Genomic DNA, 18228 nt, shown 5'->3' with positions numbered 1-18228 from the left:
TTTTGATGGGATCTTTGGGTGCACCGCCGCGCCGCCTGACCTGATGCAGCAGCATCTGCTGCTGCTGCTGCTCAGTGCCGCCTCACCTCATCTCAACAACACACCTCACCACCTCTTCCCCCCTTTTCTCTCAATGGTCCATGTTTGCCCATCCCATCAGTCTCATCCACGCCCATCCTCGCCAACTTTAGACCACCCCTTGCCGTGTCCCCCCATCTGTTGCCTCACCTTTCGGTCCGTTCCATACTCTTGTTCTGTTACCGTTGCCGCCACTCTCCTCTCCTACAGACAGCGACTCTTGGCAGCATAACTATGAGCATGCATGGCACGGAGACTCAGACAGAACAGCTTCGACCTCGACGTGCCAGCGCAGCGGACCTCCTCTGTTGCTCTGCATCTGCCAAGACCGCACCAGACGGCGGGTTGAAGCTCTTCCGTTTCAACCGCACTATCCTTTCCCCCCTTCTGCTCCAATGGCCCTCAATGACCCCATCCACTGGACACGGCCGATCCTTCTTTCAGGGTCCGACCCAACCGGGCCAACCCCAGATACTACCACGCTACCACTTTCTGCCGACGACAACACCTGCCCTGCTGAGGAAGGCGACATGTCACTGCCCGTTTGTACCGGGGTACATGTGGAATCCTCCCCTGTTACTGATGCGCGCCTCTCCTACGTACTCACTCTCTTCCTCCCCCTCCCTTCCATGGAGCTATTTCAGCGTCTTTGCGAAACACAGCAAACGAGAGTACAGCAGAGTGGAGGGCATGCCGAGTAGAGTACATCAGTCAGGGTATCATCTGGGTGGGCAACTTGGACGTTCATCCACTTGGATCTTAGACCGGTCTAGCCTGCTGGGCTCTAGCCCGCCCGTGCTGCATCTCTCGGCGCATCTTACTGACGGTGCGGTCGACCCAAAGTTCAAGGTCCAAGGTCCCTTGCTCGCCGTGTACATGGCCTTGCCTTGCTTGCGCGCTTCACGGAGTACCTCTTCACCGCAAAGCTACCACCCTCACCCTCACGGTCCAGAATAGTAATTTACCGTAGCAGATGGATGGACACTCCCACGTTTCTTGTCTTGCCTTGCTTGCCCCGGACACTAGCCCGCCGTCCGCATTTCCTGTGCCTGGCAAGGTTCGAATGGCGTAGATATTTAGACCGACACGTCTTCCCTCGAGGATATGTCTCTTGACATGGTCCTTCACGTCAACTAACACTAAGCAAAGCTCTCAACACGTTCAGCCCCATGTAAACAAGTCGCCGCCAACGTCACCGTCCAGAAGCCGAGACCGAGAGATTGCGCGCCAGCGATCCCCCCCCCCCCCCCCCCCCCCCCCCCCCCCGATCACCCTTCGAGACGACGGACATCTTCAGCTCTGAGGTTGCTGTCGCATTCTCTTTCTTTCCCTCCAACAAAACACCACAAGCAACACATCTCACCCTCCAGTCTGATCGCCGTAAGCCCTCGTGGTTTCCGGCCGTCGCATAACACCCAGAACCTCAGCTCCCCCAAATCACCCCATCGCGCGCGTTCGCCGTAACATGCTCCAGGACGTCGACGACGCCTACACGCTTTACGAGAACCCACCCACAAGTCTCATCAATCTCCTCTACAATCCTCTCATCCTCGCCCACACAGCTCCCCATCTCTCTGCCCATGATCGTCTGAGTCTCGCATCCACGAGCCGAAGCTTCCGAGATCTCGTCACCCACACTCCGGGCGTGTTCAGACATCTCGACCTCACCCAGGTCCGCACAGCGCAGTTTGACATTGATGGTATCGACCGCGGTGGCGAAGTATGGCGCAACGTTCAACTTGACGAGAATCTGACCGAAGATGAGTGCGTGGTTTTTTTTTTTTTTTTCACCTTCCTTTTCTCGTCCTTTTCCCAATCCAGCCCCATCTTGAGCTTCCTCCGAAGCTCCGAACGGCTCTTCAACGGCCGTTCAACGGCGTCATTACCGGTCGCAAAGCGGCCTCAGTCTCCACTGCGGAGGATCGCATGACACTTGAATCGCAAAACTCCAATACTGACGCGACGATGCCCCAACAGCTTCTACTCTGGCCCGCTGAGAGGCATTTTCTCGAGCATCCGCCGCCGAAACATCCTTCAAGATGTGCAGACGCTAGTGCTTGACGGCCTGTCCGTCACCGCCGAGCTCTGCCACGAAATCATTCACGACCCGAGCTACAGTGTTCGCATTCTATCCGTCCGCGGCGCAAAGAACCTCAACGAGCGCAGGCTTTGCGGCTCTCTTCAACATGCCTGCAGGCCCTCGCGACCAGAGGGTATGCCCCGACTGAAGGGCCTGTACATCTTTGGAGCGCCAGACAGCAAGCTGCCCCCGATGACGGCATCAGGCGTCTCGTCTGCCGCTGCGGTCTCGGCCGCCGCGCAGATCAGCGCAGGGTGGAATGCCAAGTCGCAGCAGGCGTTGAGCTCCTCCCTTCGCAGCGAGGGCGATGAGTGGTACCAGAAAAAGGGCCGCATCATCACTCGCCCGCTCGTTGAGGAGTGGGCCAACACCCTGGTCGACTGCCACGGTATTATCGCCTTCGATGCCGTACCGTGTTCCGGACCTCATCATTTCAACTCCCCGGCCTACGGCAAGGTAAGGGTTCCGGGCTCGGCGCGCCATTGGGCCGTCGCGACTGTTGCTCTGGGCGGTTGCGCCGGCTGCGGCGCCGCCCCCGAGGGAATGACTATTCACAAGGACACGCCGGCAAGCCATCGCCCGCTTCTGGCCCCGCCGCCCGTCTTGACGTCTTCGATCAAGGCGGCAACGACTCCGCAAACCGGGACCGGCTCGACCTCGACCGACTCGTTCGTTGCGCGATGCCTCGATTGCCTCCGCGAACGCTACTGCGCCGGCTGCAACAAGTGGTGGTGCGAGGAGTGCTATCAAACGCCCAGTACCGCGATCGAGCTCGCCGAAACCGATGTGATCATTGTCGACGCCGAGGGAGGTGCCTGGGTCCAGCATGAGGAGCAACAGAGCCAGCCCAAGATCAAGGTACGAAACGGCATATGCTTCCCGAAATGCACCGCAAGCGAGGTCACCGATGCGCTACGCTAGGCCGGGCCGGACGGTTTTTCCTATTCTTGTCCGGCGTAGTCTGCTCCAAAGTGTATGCCACAATGCTGTCTATGTTCCTATGCATCTTGCGCCTGCTTGCTGAATTTGCCACCGTCCACAAGATCGCTGGATATTACGACGCTGACCGACATCCGACATAGGCTCGTATCACTAAGAGTTGCTGGGAGTGCGGGAGCAATGTAAGTCGGAACCGTCGTCGTCGAGTCTAGACTTGAGACTTCTGCCGATCATGGACCCCAACTGACGACAAGAAACAGTGTCACGATTGCATCGAACGCACCCAGAGGCTCTGCAGAGGCTGCTGTGGCGGCTACTGCCTAGTTCATAATGAGGGCTCGACCTCGACTTTCGTAAGTAAACCCCTCGGCACTCGTCGTTGTGTGGCCCTGCTGACCTTGGATATCCAGTGTGACTGTACAACAACCCCCCACCTCGCAAAATTCTAAGGAAGCAACTGACGTATTTGCGCAGGGTGCTCAAGCCGAGGACGCTTCTTGCGACACCTGTAAAATCATCCATACGACCCGGGCCCTGAGCCCCTTGCCGTGTAAGCGGCAACCCATTGAAGGGGAATGCTTCCCAACGGAACCAACCCGAAAAGGCCTGCGGTTTCGGTCCTGATCTTTTCCCTTCTTTCCTGTGCCAAACAACTCCACTCCAATATGTCACTGGGACGTGACACCGTTCTCCCTCTCGTTTTTCTGGCTCATCTCAAGGCTGGGCCCGTGAGCCCGGGCTTTGGCGAATGCTTTCGTACCTGGCTTAGTTCCCTCCGGCGGTGGTTGCAGAGGACGTGGGTTCTCGTCAGCGAGCGGTGATGTGTTTCTCGTGAGATACCCTTCATTGATGCGAAGCGTTTTCAAGGCGTCAAATGCCAAGACCTATCGATATAATAGACTATCTCAATTATATTTCGGTCATATGTGTCTAAATTCTGACTAGTATCTCTCCCTTCTTTTGCAGCGTGACAGTCCGGGATGGTAGGTTTGTCGGCATTCTTCTGGGCATGAGATGGTACTCGGTTGCTTCGACCCTTCCTCCCCTCGAAAGGATTGCAAGTGGCAAACAAGGCAGACCTGGGTTCGTCACGAGGTATTAGGAGATGTCTCGGGCATTTGGCTCCAACTGACAGGTGCTTACTGGGTGTGGACTCGAATGACTCGGAAGTCGTCGCGGAAGGTCGGCGTAGCGATATGGATGAGGCTTATACGATTATGCCCTCCGCCATGTCTGTCACGACCAGCATCACGGGGTGATTTTGACTCATATCGCTGCTGACGATTCCTATGATGGAGAGTCGGTGAGGATTGAAGATCATATATCGCATCAGCCTGACAGACCGGCGGCCTCGGAGACGCCGGAGAAGGTTCCTTTTCATATCCACGTTACGTGGCGGGTAGCCTCATCCGCACTGTTAATTCAGAAACAGGGAAACGGCTCGCCTCAGACACCATGCTCTCAATGTCACGAGTGGCAGACCACAAGGTATACGACGGCGCCTCAGCGTGTACAAATGCTCATCTCGCCAGGAATGGGTAACCTGTCAACAACACTAGACACACACTGATCAGAAGGTGGAGTCTTTCGTACTCAACATCTTGCACTCCCCCACAAACAAATTGCAGCCGAATACCGACTTGAGTTTGCTTAGCAAAAGACCCGTTGGTTACACCATCTGACCCGAAGAGCACCTAAGTATCCGCTTCCAATTCACCTTTTACCGAAGACCGAGTGAGCTTATCAGGTTGCCCTAAGATGCATTTGCAAGGTAATGCCATCAGCTGGTTCAAACCCTTTTCTTTCACGGTGTCATCAGATCATTTGCTCAAGGGCAGACTTATCTGCAGTACTGCGCAGCAGAAAAAGCAGTGGAACAGCTGTAAAAGTAGGGCGTGCACGGCTGTATCATCTCCAGGCAGCTCGGCCGCACATTTTGAGCTACATACCGGGATGTGACATGGCTAACCACTTTACCATGGTTCCCGTGTGCTCCTCGCCGTGCAGATGGCGGGGTGGCGAGTTGCACACTCGCCTCGTACTGAGCACCGAGAGTTTCAGGGATCAGGCGTCCAGAGTCCTCTCTACTTCCAGGGTCTCGCGTACGACAGACCTACAGGAGCGATCGAGATCTCTGAGGAGAACTCTAGAGGATCGGTCATCCTCATTCGTCAGCAATGGATGGATTCCTTGATCTTCAAAGATACAGAAGGATGGGAAAGTAGCACCTCGTCGCCCGAATGAGGGTGTCAGTGGGTTTTGTGCTCCGTCCGGAAAGCGTTCCGGTGTTTTGATTCGACGTCATTGAGTCTGCTTGAGTCTCTTCGATCCCCGCGCTTCTCCCCCTCGCGCAGCTTCCATTGCTGAAGAGCGCCTCACGAGGCCAGTTGGGGCTCTAGTAACAACACAAAGCCGTCTGGGACATAGTCAGGGATCGGCTGATAAAAGGTCGCCTCGTCCTAGTCCGCCAGAGGACGAACGGTCTAGACGGGATATTCACGATTGAGTTGGTCGCCTTTCTGGTCGCCTTAACCTTGTTCACTTCGTCCAACATGATCGCCGCTTCAATGTCGCCAAAAACAGTCTTTTTTATCATTTTTGGGCTACTCGTAGCGAGTGCCATCGCCACTGACGAGGTTCTGTACCCGGATGTTGTCAAATCTCTGAAGTCCAGCCCGACAGAGCTCGACAAGCTCAAGATACTGCCAGACGACAAGGATTGGACCTTCAACTACTTTTCGCATGCATTCCACACCAACAGCCCCGGCGGTGTGGTCAACGCCAACGCGGCCACTTTCCCAGCAACTGTTGGCAACGGCATGAGCATGGCCTGGATCAGCCTCGGCCCTTGCGCCATGCTGCCACCTCACTACCATGCCAGGGCCTCCAACTACGTCGTATCGGTTGAAGGGACTACCGAGACATACATGACTCTGGAAAACGGCGCACGCGTCGTTAAGACGCTGCTGGAGCCTGGGATGATGACTCTTTTCCCGCAGGGGAGTCTACATACTATGTCCAATACTGGTAAGTTTCCGCTACTGAGGCAATGCGAGAACAGAGACTAACCATGTGTTCTTTAGGCTGTGGAAACGCTACCCTCATCTCAGCTCTCAGTTCGGAGGATGCCGGGACACATAACGTCGCGAATGGCTTGTTCGATCTCCCTCAAAGTGTGGTTGCCGCCGCATTCGGAGGGAATCCTCTGTCCGCCAAGTTCGTCCAGCTCAGACGCGACATTCCGGCTGTCGGTACCGGCGCCTCTATTGGGTCTGCCGAATGCCTGAAACGATGCGAGGCTCAAGGCTCCAAGTAGGTAGTCTGTAGTATGACCTCAACCCTTGTTACCATTGAATGCTTGGACTGACGATCGCGCTAGGCCATCCATCCAACCCTCCATCAAGTTCTTTCCTCTACCGCATGACATCGGAGGGTTTACACAGCACCAGAAGTCTCTTTGGGAGGTATTGTTCGGGTGGTGGCGCATTTGATATTCCCAAGACTGTTCTCTTTGTACACGCATAGCAGTTGGTTGTTTTTGATTCATAGACTTATGCATCGGGGGTATTTAGCAGCTGGTTTACGCCAGAGTGGAATGTTCCTGGGGCGGTTTTTTGAGAGGCATGTCCTTTTCGACAGTAGGGTTACCGTAATGTATCGTAGAGCACAATGATTTATTCGGCTGTGCTGCCTGAACCGAACTTTCGAGCGATCCAGGCCCCGCCGTACTCTTCGTACTCCTGTTTTGTGGCAGAGTACTTCAAAATGTCGGGGTGCTTCGCCAGGTTGGCACCGCCGTACCAGGTGCTCGTGATGGGGTCGACAGGATTTGCGACGCGGACAATGCAGGCGTCCGGAACCCTCTTAACCAACTCCTTCTCGAGTCGCTGGATGAAGCCCGGGAATAAGGCATTGCCGCCGACAACCACAATGTTGGCCAGCAGACCTGGCCACAGGCCAATGGGCAGCTCGGAGAGCGATTGCATGACGACATCGGCAAGACCGGGCTGGCGGAGGCCAATGTCAGAAGGTTGGAAGAGGAGCTCAGGTACGGAGAAGCGTTCGTTGCGCAAGGTAAGAACATCCTCGTTGTTGTCCGCTGCCGCCTTCCTCTTCGCCTTGGTATGATTTGCCGGGTCAAAGTCTCGGACGATGCCATTGGTACGGGTGTGAAAGTCAGGCAGGACGTAGTCCTTGGCGATGCCCGCCCCGGTCATGTATGGCTCTCTTTTCTCGCCCCGGGTTCCCTTCCATGTCTTCTCGAGGTCACCATTGAAGTCTAGCGAAACGTAGCTGGCTTGTTCTTTGATCTCGTTGACGATGTAGGTGTCGTTTCGCATGTCGTAGTATCGAAGGGAGAGAAGGCGGGTGAGGTAGTTCGTCAAGAGCTTCCCCCCTACGTCGAGTCTGCGAACGGCCGACTGGAGGGGCCGACCGTTGAGGAGAGGAGTGACGATGGTGTTGGAGTAGCCCGAATCGATGAGGAGGACAACTTCGGCCGGAAGCTGGGGGACAGTGTTCGGGTCTCGAGGGGTTTGGAGAATGCCTTGGATATCGTGGTACGCATTGAACGAGGCACCTGAAGCATGGCAGTTAGCTCATGGCCGACCGACGCCTTTGGGCGAGACATGGAACAGTGGAGGGACTTACCTGTGCCTCTATAGAAGCTAGCGAACTGGTACTCCTCGAAGACAACCTGGTCGCAGTTTGACTGCAAAATAGGCAGTGAGTTGGGCTGTTCTGTGAGCAGCAGCCTCGTCTCGGTCGGGTCGCACTTTTGCGGCGCCTTGTCATCGAAGAATTCGTGGTCCCAGATTTCCTTCTGGGCTTCCCAATTGACGATGAAGCCCTTCTCGACGGGTCTGCGAAACTGAATTTCTCCGAAGTCTCGGCATTTCTCGAGGTCTGACGCGACGTAGACCTTTCTTGCTCGATCGCGGGCGATGCAGTTGGGGATGATTCGCGGGTCTTCGGTGAGCTCGTCGGAAACGAAGCCAGCCTTGATGGTGGACGCGCCGTTGTCGAGGACGAGCGTTCTTGATGGAGGCGCGGGGCCCGAGGATTTGCTTTTGCGACCACCCGCCATCGTGACGATGTGCGTAGTCGTGAGACGCTGAAGCTGGCTATCGGTCGACGCGCCGCCTTCGACGGCAACCTGGGTGGGCTTAAGCCGGGCGTGGAGAGAGCCGTTCGGTGTTGGAACAGTTGGAACAGCGAAAAGTTCAACGTCGACTCCAATTGGTCTACTCACCGACAGGTACCGGTGTGGAGCTCCGGAAGTGTTTCCGGACTGTCGGTGTGCCGGTGAGCGTGCCACAGCTGGTCCCAGCTGTCCGGGCTATCCTGACAGATGCCCGTGCCCGGCATGGATGAGGTGAGGTAGGTAGGTATCACATAAAACTGAACCCAATCCATCGTAGTGCCATGGTATTCGTACAACGCATAATTACTGCGTATAATTCGACGATATTGTGCACTTCGTTCTTCCTACGGCAAGTGGGCATTATGTAGGGATCTGGCACCCTGGTAAACTTTCTTTATGCTCGCGCCGCGGATTGGGCTCTAGCAGATAGTCTTTTGTAACGGAATGCAACCCTTTTTAACGGAAGCCAAGCCTTTTTCTCTAAAAGCGAGAGCGAGAACCACATTAAAAACGTCGGACGGAACTTTTCCTGTCCGATGGCAGGCGATACGTCCGTCTGTGTCTTTCATGTTAGTCGGCAGGTTCCGAACATCCACCATCTACCCATCTTTCCACTTCTCAACAAACCACTGCCGAACATTTGACCGTCGAGAGCGCCGGAACACATGTTCAATCGCAGGGCTTTTTTGAATGTCCTTCCGAAGCCCTACTACGATGCAATCCCAGCATAGACCGCAAGTCCCGGAAGCCGACTCTTTCACAGCGGCCGTGAGGCTTCCATCTCTCTCGTGCTCGTCATGCCGACGTCGCAAGGTTTGATATTAGCCATTCTCTCTTTTGGTACGCTCCATGTGCCAACTGAATGATTAGGTAAAGTGCGACCACCGGAAACCAATATGCTCCACCTGCGAACGATACGGCCAGGACTGCGTCTGGCCTCAAAGAAAGAAGAACAATCCTCGGAAAGAAAAGACGTTAGTCACCAACCTGCCTGCCTGCTTGCCTGCCTTACTTTCCGCGTATCCCAAAACCACAACCAACCGACTAACCTTGATCGCCCCTGTCCAGAGAGAGACTCTATGAAAATGTCACCGCAAGACTAGCTCAGATAGAGCGCTTGGTCAAAGACCTGCAGGAACCACAATCGGTTCAGGAGGCCCAGCCTCGGGCCATGAGCGAGGCCTCGTCAAATGGCGCCACTACTGACCATTCCACATGGATGAAGACGTCGCCGGCACAGAACCCACCACAGCCCGATCCGAGTCTGACATCCCCGTCAAGCACAACTTCATCTGGGCCGAAGCTGTTCCACGCTGACGCTATGCCCGAAGCTGCCATCGGCGCCGGTGGTACGTATCAACTTCATGAACGTCAGCTTAGCTACATGGGAACTAGTAGTTGACCAAGCCAACAGGTTCTTGTTTGCTTTTCTCGGCCGAGGGCATGGAGAAAATTGACACGTTGGTTGGGGACAAGCGTTTCTCTGGCGTTGCCCGTGGACTTCTAGACCAAATCAATAGCATCCCGCCTCAAAGAACCCTCAATTATGTTTCGACAGCCACTGACTCCTTCCCATCGGACTTTGTTGTGGCGGAATGCATGAAAGGTATGCTGCCTTATTCAAAACCAAACAAGTCATCAATTCGACTGATCTGTTCGCGTCCTAGACTTCTTCCTCACTCTCAACCGGCACATCAAATTCTTTGATGAGTCGTCAGTCCGCGCCGCGGTTCAGTCGTATCTACATGGACAATCGTCAAGCAGCATCGGTTGGAAGATAGCCCTATACACCATCCTCCTGCACCCTCATCGAAAACGAGATTTGCTCCACGGCACACGAGAACATGAGAAATATTTGCATAATGCCATGGCCCTCATACCTACCGCCATGCTGCATTCACCCTGCCCCATGACCATAGGGGCTCTCCTTGCGCTGGTGAGTCTGTTATCCAGCGGTATTGAGTTGCAGTATTGACGATGCAGGTGTCCCATTTCATTTTTACCGCCGAAAACCACATTGCTGTTTCTGTTCTGGCTCTAGCAACACAGTCTCTCCTCCTAGGAGGTTACTACCATAGCAACCATCCCGGCCTAAGCGACTCGGAAATCCAACATCGTCGGCGTCTGTTCTGGCAAGCCTACATCTTTGATCATGACTTAATGCTACGGATTGGGAAGCCGCCTCTAATCACTGATAACTTCCTCGTTGACTTGCCCGAAGAGTATCCCTTGGACTGCTATGGCTTCTTTTACTATCCGGGCGACGTCGTTCTCAACTACTTTCGGCAGGAAGTCAAGCTAGCACAAATCCAGGGCCGAATTTACTCAAGACTGTATCTGAACAGCCCGACGTCAGCGACTGCCCTAGAATCTGAAATTGGCCTCCTGGATAGAGAGCTTCAGGAATGGCGGGATAGTATCCCCGAAATGATTCGCCCGAAGCAGTCAGGTGCCTCTCTGGATGATGACAATCATGCTAGGTTGATGGCATTGAGTGTCTTGCACTTCGTGTACTTCCAGTTGGTGGTAGCAGTTCATTCGGCGGCGCTTAGAATGCCATTGTCTGCGCAGGACATGGACTTTCTGCGCCCCAGCGTTGCTATCTGCGTCAATGCTGCTCGTGGGGCTGTATCACTCTTGAACTACCACCACATCGACCATCCCTTCACAATGTTAGTAGCACCTCAATGGATAGACTGCCCGGCCATACTGACTCAGGCCAGATACCTTCTTTATCAGGTAGCTTGGAGCGTCGACATTCTCTTCATCAATATCATCGAGAACAAGACGTCCGCCACAGCGGCACAGGATATCGAGCTGATCAAACTCGTCCTCTCGTTCTACGAAAGGTATGACGTGAACCACCAGAAGATTGCCTCCTACCACATCATCAAGGCATTGTACGAAGTAGCAGTATCTGTTGTCGTGGATCCACCAAACGCGGTGCAGGAACCCCTCGGCACAGCTCTCAATGGTCTGAGCTTGACCATGGACAAGGGTAATGGAAATGAAGAGTTTGTGCCTGTTCTCCCGGTCCCTGAAGCAATTGACCAGGACAACTGGGAGGGCATATCCCACGGTAGCCATAACTGGCTCTCGGCTGGATTCTTGCAAATAGTCGATTGGAATTTGCCACCAGATAGCATGATTGATGGCAATCTGTGAGGCAATCATTTACGTACATGTATTATCGTAGCTTTATGTACAAATACCAATGTAGTATAATTCTTTCGACCACCCATAGTCCATCACATACTTGCGCATTATAATATGCTCCTTCCCATCTACGATGTCTAGTCCGCCACCTTGCATGGGGCTACGAGCCAGACACCTACAAAGATTTCACCTCAGGCTCCATAGGCAGCTTTGACCGACGGCCTGGCATTGAGGCGTTCATGCCATGCCAAGAAATGAGGAAAGCGAGTCTTAACCTCATGCTTCTCCCAGAGCTCGTCTTTGAAAAACGGTGCTCCAAGAGCCACCCGGTTCCACGGGATGAAGGATAGATCGGCGTAGGTGCTAGACTGGTAAGCACCTTGTAGCAATGTCGGGGCCAATGTACCTACCATTTGCCACCAATGAGATACTCCCTGTCCTTGAGAATTCCGTCCAAGACGCCGAATACTCTCAAGACTTGCTCGATGTACCTGTGCTTGGCGGTTGGGATGTCTTCGGTCTGTCGGTAAAACCACACCGCCTGTCCGTAATAGGGGCCTTGTCCCGACATTTGGAAGTGTAGATACTGTTGCAGCAGCCATCTGCTATTCTTGTCTTTGAGGGTCAAACTCCCCAGCGCATCGTACTTCTCGACCAGGTACTCGACAATCGCGCCAGACTCCCATAGTGTGAAGTTGTCATTGTTGGGATCTGTGATTACTGGGGTACGACCGTTGGGGTTTAGCTTGAGAAATGCTTCGCTCTTAACGTCCTCGACCTCGATTTTTTCATATGGAATGCCAAGCTCTTCCAGGGTGATCAAGACCTTGAAGGGGTTCGGGCCACCTCCTACAACCTGTTAGCCCACAGTCTTCCATCTACGCGTGTGCCTAAGGCGTACCTAGGACATATACAGTGACCGGCTTAATCAGAGACATAGCTGCGCTGCGTATGGTGCCGTGTTCCAAAGTGGCCTGGAGAATGATAATCTTTGGTATCGAGACAAGTGTTGTTGGTAGTACTGTTGAAGATGGGAGTCTCATAGCCATGCACTTTAAATATCACACTTTGCGCCTTGACCTATGCCTTGAGCTCCGCAGCGAGCTCCATCGTCATGAGGTGTTCGGATGAAAGTGGCCAAGAAGTCCGTGTCCGTCCTGTTAGAAGGTGAGCTGCAACCATTGGTAGATTCCGGCTTAGAAATGCACCCTTGGTTTGAAATCGATTCTCAAATCCTTCTGTGATCCGCTCTCCGGCCATCTCCGACTCGAATATTGACCGCATCTTGACAACTACGGCCAGAAGACGATCCCGCTTAGTCAACCGGAAGACAACCAGCGGACCGGCCTAGATACGGCAGCTAACGCCACACTACGGAGCTTCAGGAGTAATCTTGTTGCGATGCCCAGAAGTGATACCTTGCAAGTGCAATTGACTTCGCGAAGTTCCTGCTTTGGCCTCGCTGCGATGCTTGGTCTTGCGTCAAGGAGCTTTGGAAGGCACAGCGGCGAGTCGCGCATTTCGACCATCCGAAACGTCCGAAAAGTGCGCCCGAAGTGGATATCGAGATGCTCTGGTGATGACTCTGCTGGTTTACCGGAGATGGACGAAGCATTCTAGCATGTTAGGAAGTAAAGATCAAGTGTTCAGCATCTGCGACACATGGTATCTCGGAAAATTAGCTATAAGATAGATTCAGGATCCTCGACTTCGATATGCTGAAGTTTCGACTCAGACTCATTGTCTGCAGTTTAATCCATTCATCTTTCCCAAGATTCTGTAACTTCCTTCCGAAACGTATACTTCAAGCTTCCCATCATGGTCCTCTTCAACCGAGCTGTCTGCGTTGCTGCTGGATGTGCTCTGACTGCACCGAATGCCAGCGACCCGATCCCGACACCTAAGATAACCTTCCCCACCAACGCAACCTGCGGTGAGGTGAACGTGTTCTACACGTGAGTTGAACGAGAGAAGGGTTCCCTCGACTTTCTAACGTGTCTATAGCGGACTTACGGCGTACCATCCACTTGTCCTCTCTAGAGGTTTTGATCCGGTTCAAACTGACATTGCTTTGCGCAACGACACTGCAAACCTCGTTAAGGCTGGATTCAATGTCTATGGTGCGTTATACGGGAAGAATACATGTTACTGGAACTAAAAGATGGAGCACAGTTCTCTTCCAAGGACCCGACCAACCGGCTTCCAACATTGCAGACCGCATGAAGGGCAGACGTTGGGGAGTCACCGGCGTGGGATGGGGTATTAGGAACTCGACCATGCTGGAGCTTGTCAACCGCTTTGAAGGTATCATGCTGCCGCTTCCCCTAAACGTTTTGGAGTCGAGTGACTGATCCTTGACACAGAGAACATCAACCAATACCGCGAGGCCGAGCCACTCGCTCCTTTGGTTTTCAATTGGAGTCCGACCTCTCTTGCTGAATCGGTCACCAGGCACGTACCTCTGAGAGACGACTGCACCGGAAAGCCTGGAACGTTATATGTAAGCATGATCTAGAACCGAACGTATCATGTTGTTGACTAAAATTTCGATAGGCATATGAGGAAAACTGCCCCCCTGAGCTGTGTGAGAAGACCACTGTGGTTACCTCTGGTAGCCTCGAGGAACTTCTTCAAGGGATCCCCCAGTGACTTCTCGGTGGAAACCCCTGAAAACTCCCCGCATGCAACTTGTTCAAAATCCCAACTCTGCGCATTTTCAGATCGAGAGCATGGCGAAGTATTTCATAGCAGAGCGAATTTCATTTCTTTGGAGGACATTGACCCAATTTAGTTAGCTGCACTCATAGATCTACAGGCCGCGTTTGGGGGCGATCTTCATGCTTTCCTGTAGGTTACAAATAGACTAATTCAAGTGCCATACTTCGCGTTGCTCCTGATGCTATTGTCTGTTGTAACTGTTCCCTCGCTCGTCTCTGTCAGAAAGTTTGCTGCATCCCTGATGCCAAGACGGTACTTTCGGACATTTCGTCGCACCGTATCCAGATCTTGGTGTCGCGACATCCCGGAAAGCATGAAAGCTCGGGGCAACTAGAACCAATAGCATCTATCAACGCGGCCACTCTCACTATTTCAATCCAAATCATGGATCTCATCCAGAATACCTGGACTTTCAATCACCGAAACTTTTCCAAACATTCGCCCGCTCAATTCAAGAGTCGCTCGAAGCAGGAGATCAAGGGTTGTTGTGCTCAGGCCCCTTGCCATCTCCCAAAGGTGAAAGAACGTTTCTCCTAAATGGTCCTGCGACAACATTGACGATAAAAGTTCTGAAGCCAATATAATCCTGCGCCCCGTGACTTTTAATGAAAACATGGCTAGTGAAAAGCTGGCGGTGACACGTGGCAACCCAGCTACCAAAGAAGTTTACAACATTGAATCAGTTGGCAGCAGGAGCCAATGTGCGCATTCGAAATGCCGGAGAGACGCTTGTTGCCCCGAGGCTCGTGGGTGATGGGGCTTGTATACCATCCATCACCTTCTCCAAAGTATTGCCATTAGGACGGTTGGCGACGTTCCCGAACCAGCTGATCGCCCTCCAAGGCCAATTCCTCACCCAATATGCGGCGCTGGAAGCTGTCTTGGAGAACAGCAGCCATGGTAACCCTCTCATCCTCAGTGATCCCGGTGAACTGAGGTCACTTTTCGTTGTTATCGCGTCGCTCCGAGTCGTCATCCACACTCAGTACCCTCAGACGAGTGGTTAATCTACGATCACTAAGATCTAGGCGGTGAATAAAGACCAGTCCTCTGCGACTCATGGCGTTCATGGTTCGAACCTGTGTACAGTGGCGCATCCGACCTACCAGGCAATAGTCTCGGGTCACAAGACTGCATTTCCTAGACCCTTGGTCATTTAATATACTGCGGCTCGGACCGCATTGACCGACGGGTATTCGTCAAAGATGCCGAAACGCATCATATACTCGGAGCAGAGTCCCCATTCCTCCTACCTGGCGTAATGGGGAAAATCGGCGCTTGTGGTTCCGCAACATGTCCCGGCTATTGTGAGTGTCGGCTGTTGTCGTCTTGGCAGTAAAGACTACCATGGAACCATTTATTGGCATTTATTGCAACTTCCAAAGACGAGACACCTGGAATTGAGATCTGATTTGTGCTCTGCAATGGTGAAAAACGGATTGAGCGACTTCACCGCCAACAGGAGGAAGTCGGGTGTCAACATTGTTACCTTAACTCCCCCATGCGTGTTCCTATTTCTAGCTATGATTTAACCAGCATGAACAGCTCCCCCTCTTGGGTGTTATCGCTAGCAACGAACAACCTCGAAAACTGACGGTCCCAAGTGATACCAGACGGCCTAAAACACGTCGCTCCAGTACAGCTGCCCACATTCGTGCTCCAAAAGATATCACTGTAGCCGTTCTTTGAGTCTGGAGGCGCTACGGGGTCATATTGACCATTTGAGAGCTTTGTGAATGGGACAACAGACACCTTGAATCCCGTTGCAGGGGACCTATTCCAAGACCCGTGTAGCGTGACGTATAGGTTCTGGAAAGTTTGGTCAAAGACGGACCCAATGGGCGCACTGTGGGCTTGTATTGAAAGTCGAGGCGCGATGGAACGAGACGTGCAGGTGTCATCGTTGAAGGTGCTGTTCGGCGCAACGACAAATTGTTGGCCGACCCTGAAAGACTTATCCGTAATGACGGAGGGCTCCCAAACAGTGAAGCAGGTTGGGTAACCGTACCAGTCATCATTTGGCTTGGAAGGGTCGCCAACTATCGGTGTTAGCGAGATAGAAGTATAATGGATTATTAGTAAATAAACTTACGGAAGTTCAGCTCCTCTGCAGGATTATCGTTGTGAATGTCGTAGCTCCTGCCATTCACTGTGCGGGCGAAGTCATCTCCGCTGTTTTCCACACCCCAGATCCTACATCACAGTCAGCGTTATCGGATAAAGAAGACATACTTCAAACACACATATTGTTTCCGTCAGCGGCGAGGGCCACCTCGTTGCGGAGACCCCAGCCCAGGAACCACCCTTGAGTGTTGTATGTGTAGCCTCCGGAGGGCACGCTGCGCAAGTCAAACACCTTGACAACGGCCCGCGCAACGCCTTTGTTAAGTGATTCATAGTCAAAATTGCTGTATGAGCCTTGCTGAATCACAAGCAAGTGTGGCGTGGCCGGGGGGATAAGAAGCGCCCTCGTCGGGTGTCCGCCCTGCTGCATGCCCTTTACGACCACGGTTTGCCCACTTACAGTCTGCGATTGGGCATCATACGTGAACGACCAGGCCGTAGTCATGGAGCTGACATAGAGAGTCTTCCCATCTGGCGTGAAGCCGATTCCATGATTGAGAGACGGGTTGTTGATCAAGGTTTTGGAGGACGAGATGCAGCCGTCACTACCGAAAGTATGGACTGTAACACCTCTTCCAGACTGAACCACGAGAAGGTTGCCCTGTGAGTCCACCGCAACGCCACGAGGACCAGAAAGAGAACCGGCGAGCTTGACAGCTCTCCATCCGCTGGCGGTCTGGAACCCGAACCTGAAGGCGCTCACACCGGCACAAGAATTGGGAACAGGGAGCGCGGGCTCTCTGGACACGATAGACGATGTTACCGTGGCACGTGAAGATGAGACAGTTGATGCTGCACTACTGGGAGGGACTCCGGTTCTGGTGACTGTAGTCTGGAGGGTGGTAGTACTGTGGACCGTGGTAGTTGAAGTTGCTGTCGCTAGAGTGGTCACAGTTGTAGTGCCAACAGGTGGCTCACCCCCGCTGCTGCCGCTTGCCCACTCGTCAAAGTCAGCAGCTTGCGCCGGCTTGAAGTCATGATACCAGTGTCCCGTTCGCTCGTGAATCCCAAAAGTGGTCTCGTTGGATGAAGGGTCGTCGACTGGGACACCCGAGTACGCAAAAGCTAGGTAGTTCTCTCCGTTGGGATCCAGAGCAGTTGGATCATTGCCGAGGGGCGCAAAGTAAGTGCAGCCTTTGCAAAGAGCGGTGACCGAGTAATGGGTGTTGTTGAGAACAGTGCCTGGGAGAACTGTGTACTCGGCGTCCTCGTACGGGGGTGGCGTGAAGTAACCACTGGAAATAATGAACACTTGATTCGTCTCTGAGGGTAATTGTGGTACCTACAAGGCCATGCGTGAAGAAACGGTGACTTCGTTCCCGTCTATCCATACAATGGTGAGCGGATTGTAGGTCATGGAACCTCCCCATGCCAGTCCAGCCCAGCCCACCGCGATGGGAGCTGTAATTTGAACGATGGCATCGTAAGATTGACCCACGGAGGCACTCTCAGGAATAGCAATACCAAAGGTAATGCCGCCTTCGTTGGTATACGATGAGAAGCAACGACCTAGGCTGTCACAGTATGTCGACTGCTCTTGGGCAATAGCTAACATGATTTTGAGTTGATATTGTTGCAAACTAGAGAGGATAGTGCTTACCAAGGCCAGCCAAGGCAAAAGTGCGGAGAGGGGTCAGCGACGGCCGCATGTTGGAGACCTGTTGGCATTTGACGTCAAAGAAACCGTGCCGAATCTCATTGTGGTATGTGAAGGAATGCGAGGTCTCTTAATATTCAAATAGCTTTCTCGGGGAGACACTCAGCTTGGAGGCCATATCGTCCTCAATTGGGAAAGCGGAATCATGGAGTGGCGCGCGTCAATACCATTTGTCGAATCCTCCTGTGCTTCAAGATATGCCGTGATAATGGGCACATCTCAAAGTCTCTCTCGACAATCCTGACGGACACTGTGCAATCAGAAGAGACCTGAATGTAAGCAGACGAGGTCATTGCCAGCATATCGTGTCATGAGCCATGATAAAAGTATGAT

General features: G+C 53.2%; 7 protein-coding genes across 7 annotated transcripts; 4 read left to right on the top strand and 3 right to left on the bottom strand.

Annotated features, from left to right (window-relative positions):
- Positions 1-1543: 1543 nt before the first annotated feature.
- On the top strand, positions 1544-3079 carry CGCS363_v015006 (uncharacterized protein; the record flags this gene model as incomplete). Its single annotated transcript, XM_036646855.1, has 2 exons — positions 1544-1842; positions 2056-3079. 2 exons carry the CDS (start codon positions 1544-1546, stop codon positions 3077-3079), a joined length of 1323 nt encoding a protein of 440 aa, XP_036488663.1.
- Positions 3080-5649: 2570 nt separating this feature from the next.
- Positions 5650-6413, top strand: SR1A-0 (Spherulin-1A; the record flags this gene model as incomplete). Its single annotated transcript, XM_036646854.1, has 2 exons — positions 5650-6124; positions 6181-6413. The coding sequence occupies 2 exons, from the start codon at positions 5650-5652 to the stop codon at positions 6411-6413; spliced, it is 708 nt and encodes a 235-aa protein (XP_036487947.1).
- A 358-nt stretch (positions 6414-6771) lies between these two features.
- Positions 6772-8183, bottom strand: arp-6 (Actin-related protein 6; the record flags this gene model as incomplete). Its single annotated transcript, XM_036646853.1, has 2 exons — positions 6772-7676; positions 7748-8183. The coding sequence occupies 2 exons, from the start codon at positions 8181-8183 to the stop codon at positions 6772-6774; spliced, it is 1341 nt and encodes a 446-aa protein (XP_036488049.1).
- Positions 8184-9411: 1228 nt separating this feature from the next.
- On the top strand, positions 9412-11405 carry fsdR-5 (Fusaridione A cluster transcription factor fsdR; the record flags this gene model as incomplete). Its single annotated transcript, XM_036646852.1, has 5 exons — positions 9412-9589; positions 9655-9846; positions 9908-10176; positions 10224-10912; positions 10964-11405. The coding sequence occupies 5 exons, from the start codon at positions 9412-9414 to the stop codon at positions 11403-11405; spliced, it is 1770 nt and encodes a 589-aa protein (XP_036487946.1).
- A 182-nt stretch (positions 11406-11587) lies between these two features.
- On the bottom strand, positions 11588-12334 carry gedE-1 (Glutathione S-transferase-like protein gedE; the record flags this gene model as incomplete). Its single annotated transcript, XM_036646851.1, has 3 exons — positions 11588-11759; positions 11807-12245; positions 12298-12334. 3 exons carry the CDS (start codon positions 12332-12334, stop codon positions 11588-11590), a joined length of 648 nt encoding a protein of 215 aa, XP_036487945.1.
- An 880-nt stretch (positions 12335-13214) lies between these two features.
- On the top strand, positions 13215-14045 carry CGCS363_v015001 (uncharacterized protein; the record flags this gene model as incomplete). Its single annotated transcript, XM_036646850.1, has 5 exons — positions 13215-13351; positions 13401-13516; positions 13569-13700; positions 13760-13896; positions 13950-14045. The coding sequence occupies 5 exons, from the start codon at positions 13215-13217 to the stop codon at positions 14043-14045; spliced, it is 618 nt and encodes a 205-aa protein (XP_036488721.1).
- A 1590-nt stretch (positions 14046-15635) lies between these two features.
- On the bottom strand, positions 15636-17887 carry CDH-1-3 (Cellobiose dehydrogenase; the record flags this gene model as incomplete). Its single annotated transcript, XM_036646849.1, has 5 exons — positions 15636-16153; positions 16207-16307; positions 16358-17473; positions 17525-17786; positions 17839-17887. 5 exons carry the CDS (start codon positions 17885-17887, stop codon positions 15636-15638), a joined length of 2046 nt encoding a protein of 681 aa, XP_036488635.1.
- Positions 17888-18228: the final 341 nt, after the last annotated feature.

The sequence above is a fragment of the Colletotrichum siamense genome, assembly GCF_013390195.1.
Source record: "Colletotrichum siamense strain Cg363 chromosome Unknown KSG_Cg363_contig10, whole genome shotgun sequence".
Taxonomy (NCBI): domain Eukaryota; kingdom Fungi; phylum Ascomycota; class Sordariomycetes; order Glomerellales; family Glomerellaceae; genus Colletotrichum; species Colletotrichum siamense.
This window is presented reverse-complemented; position numbering and strand designations above follow the sequence as displayed.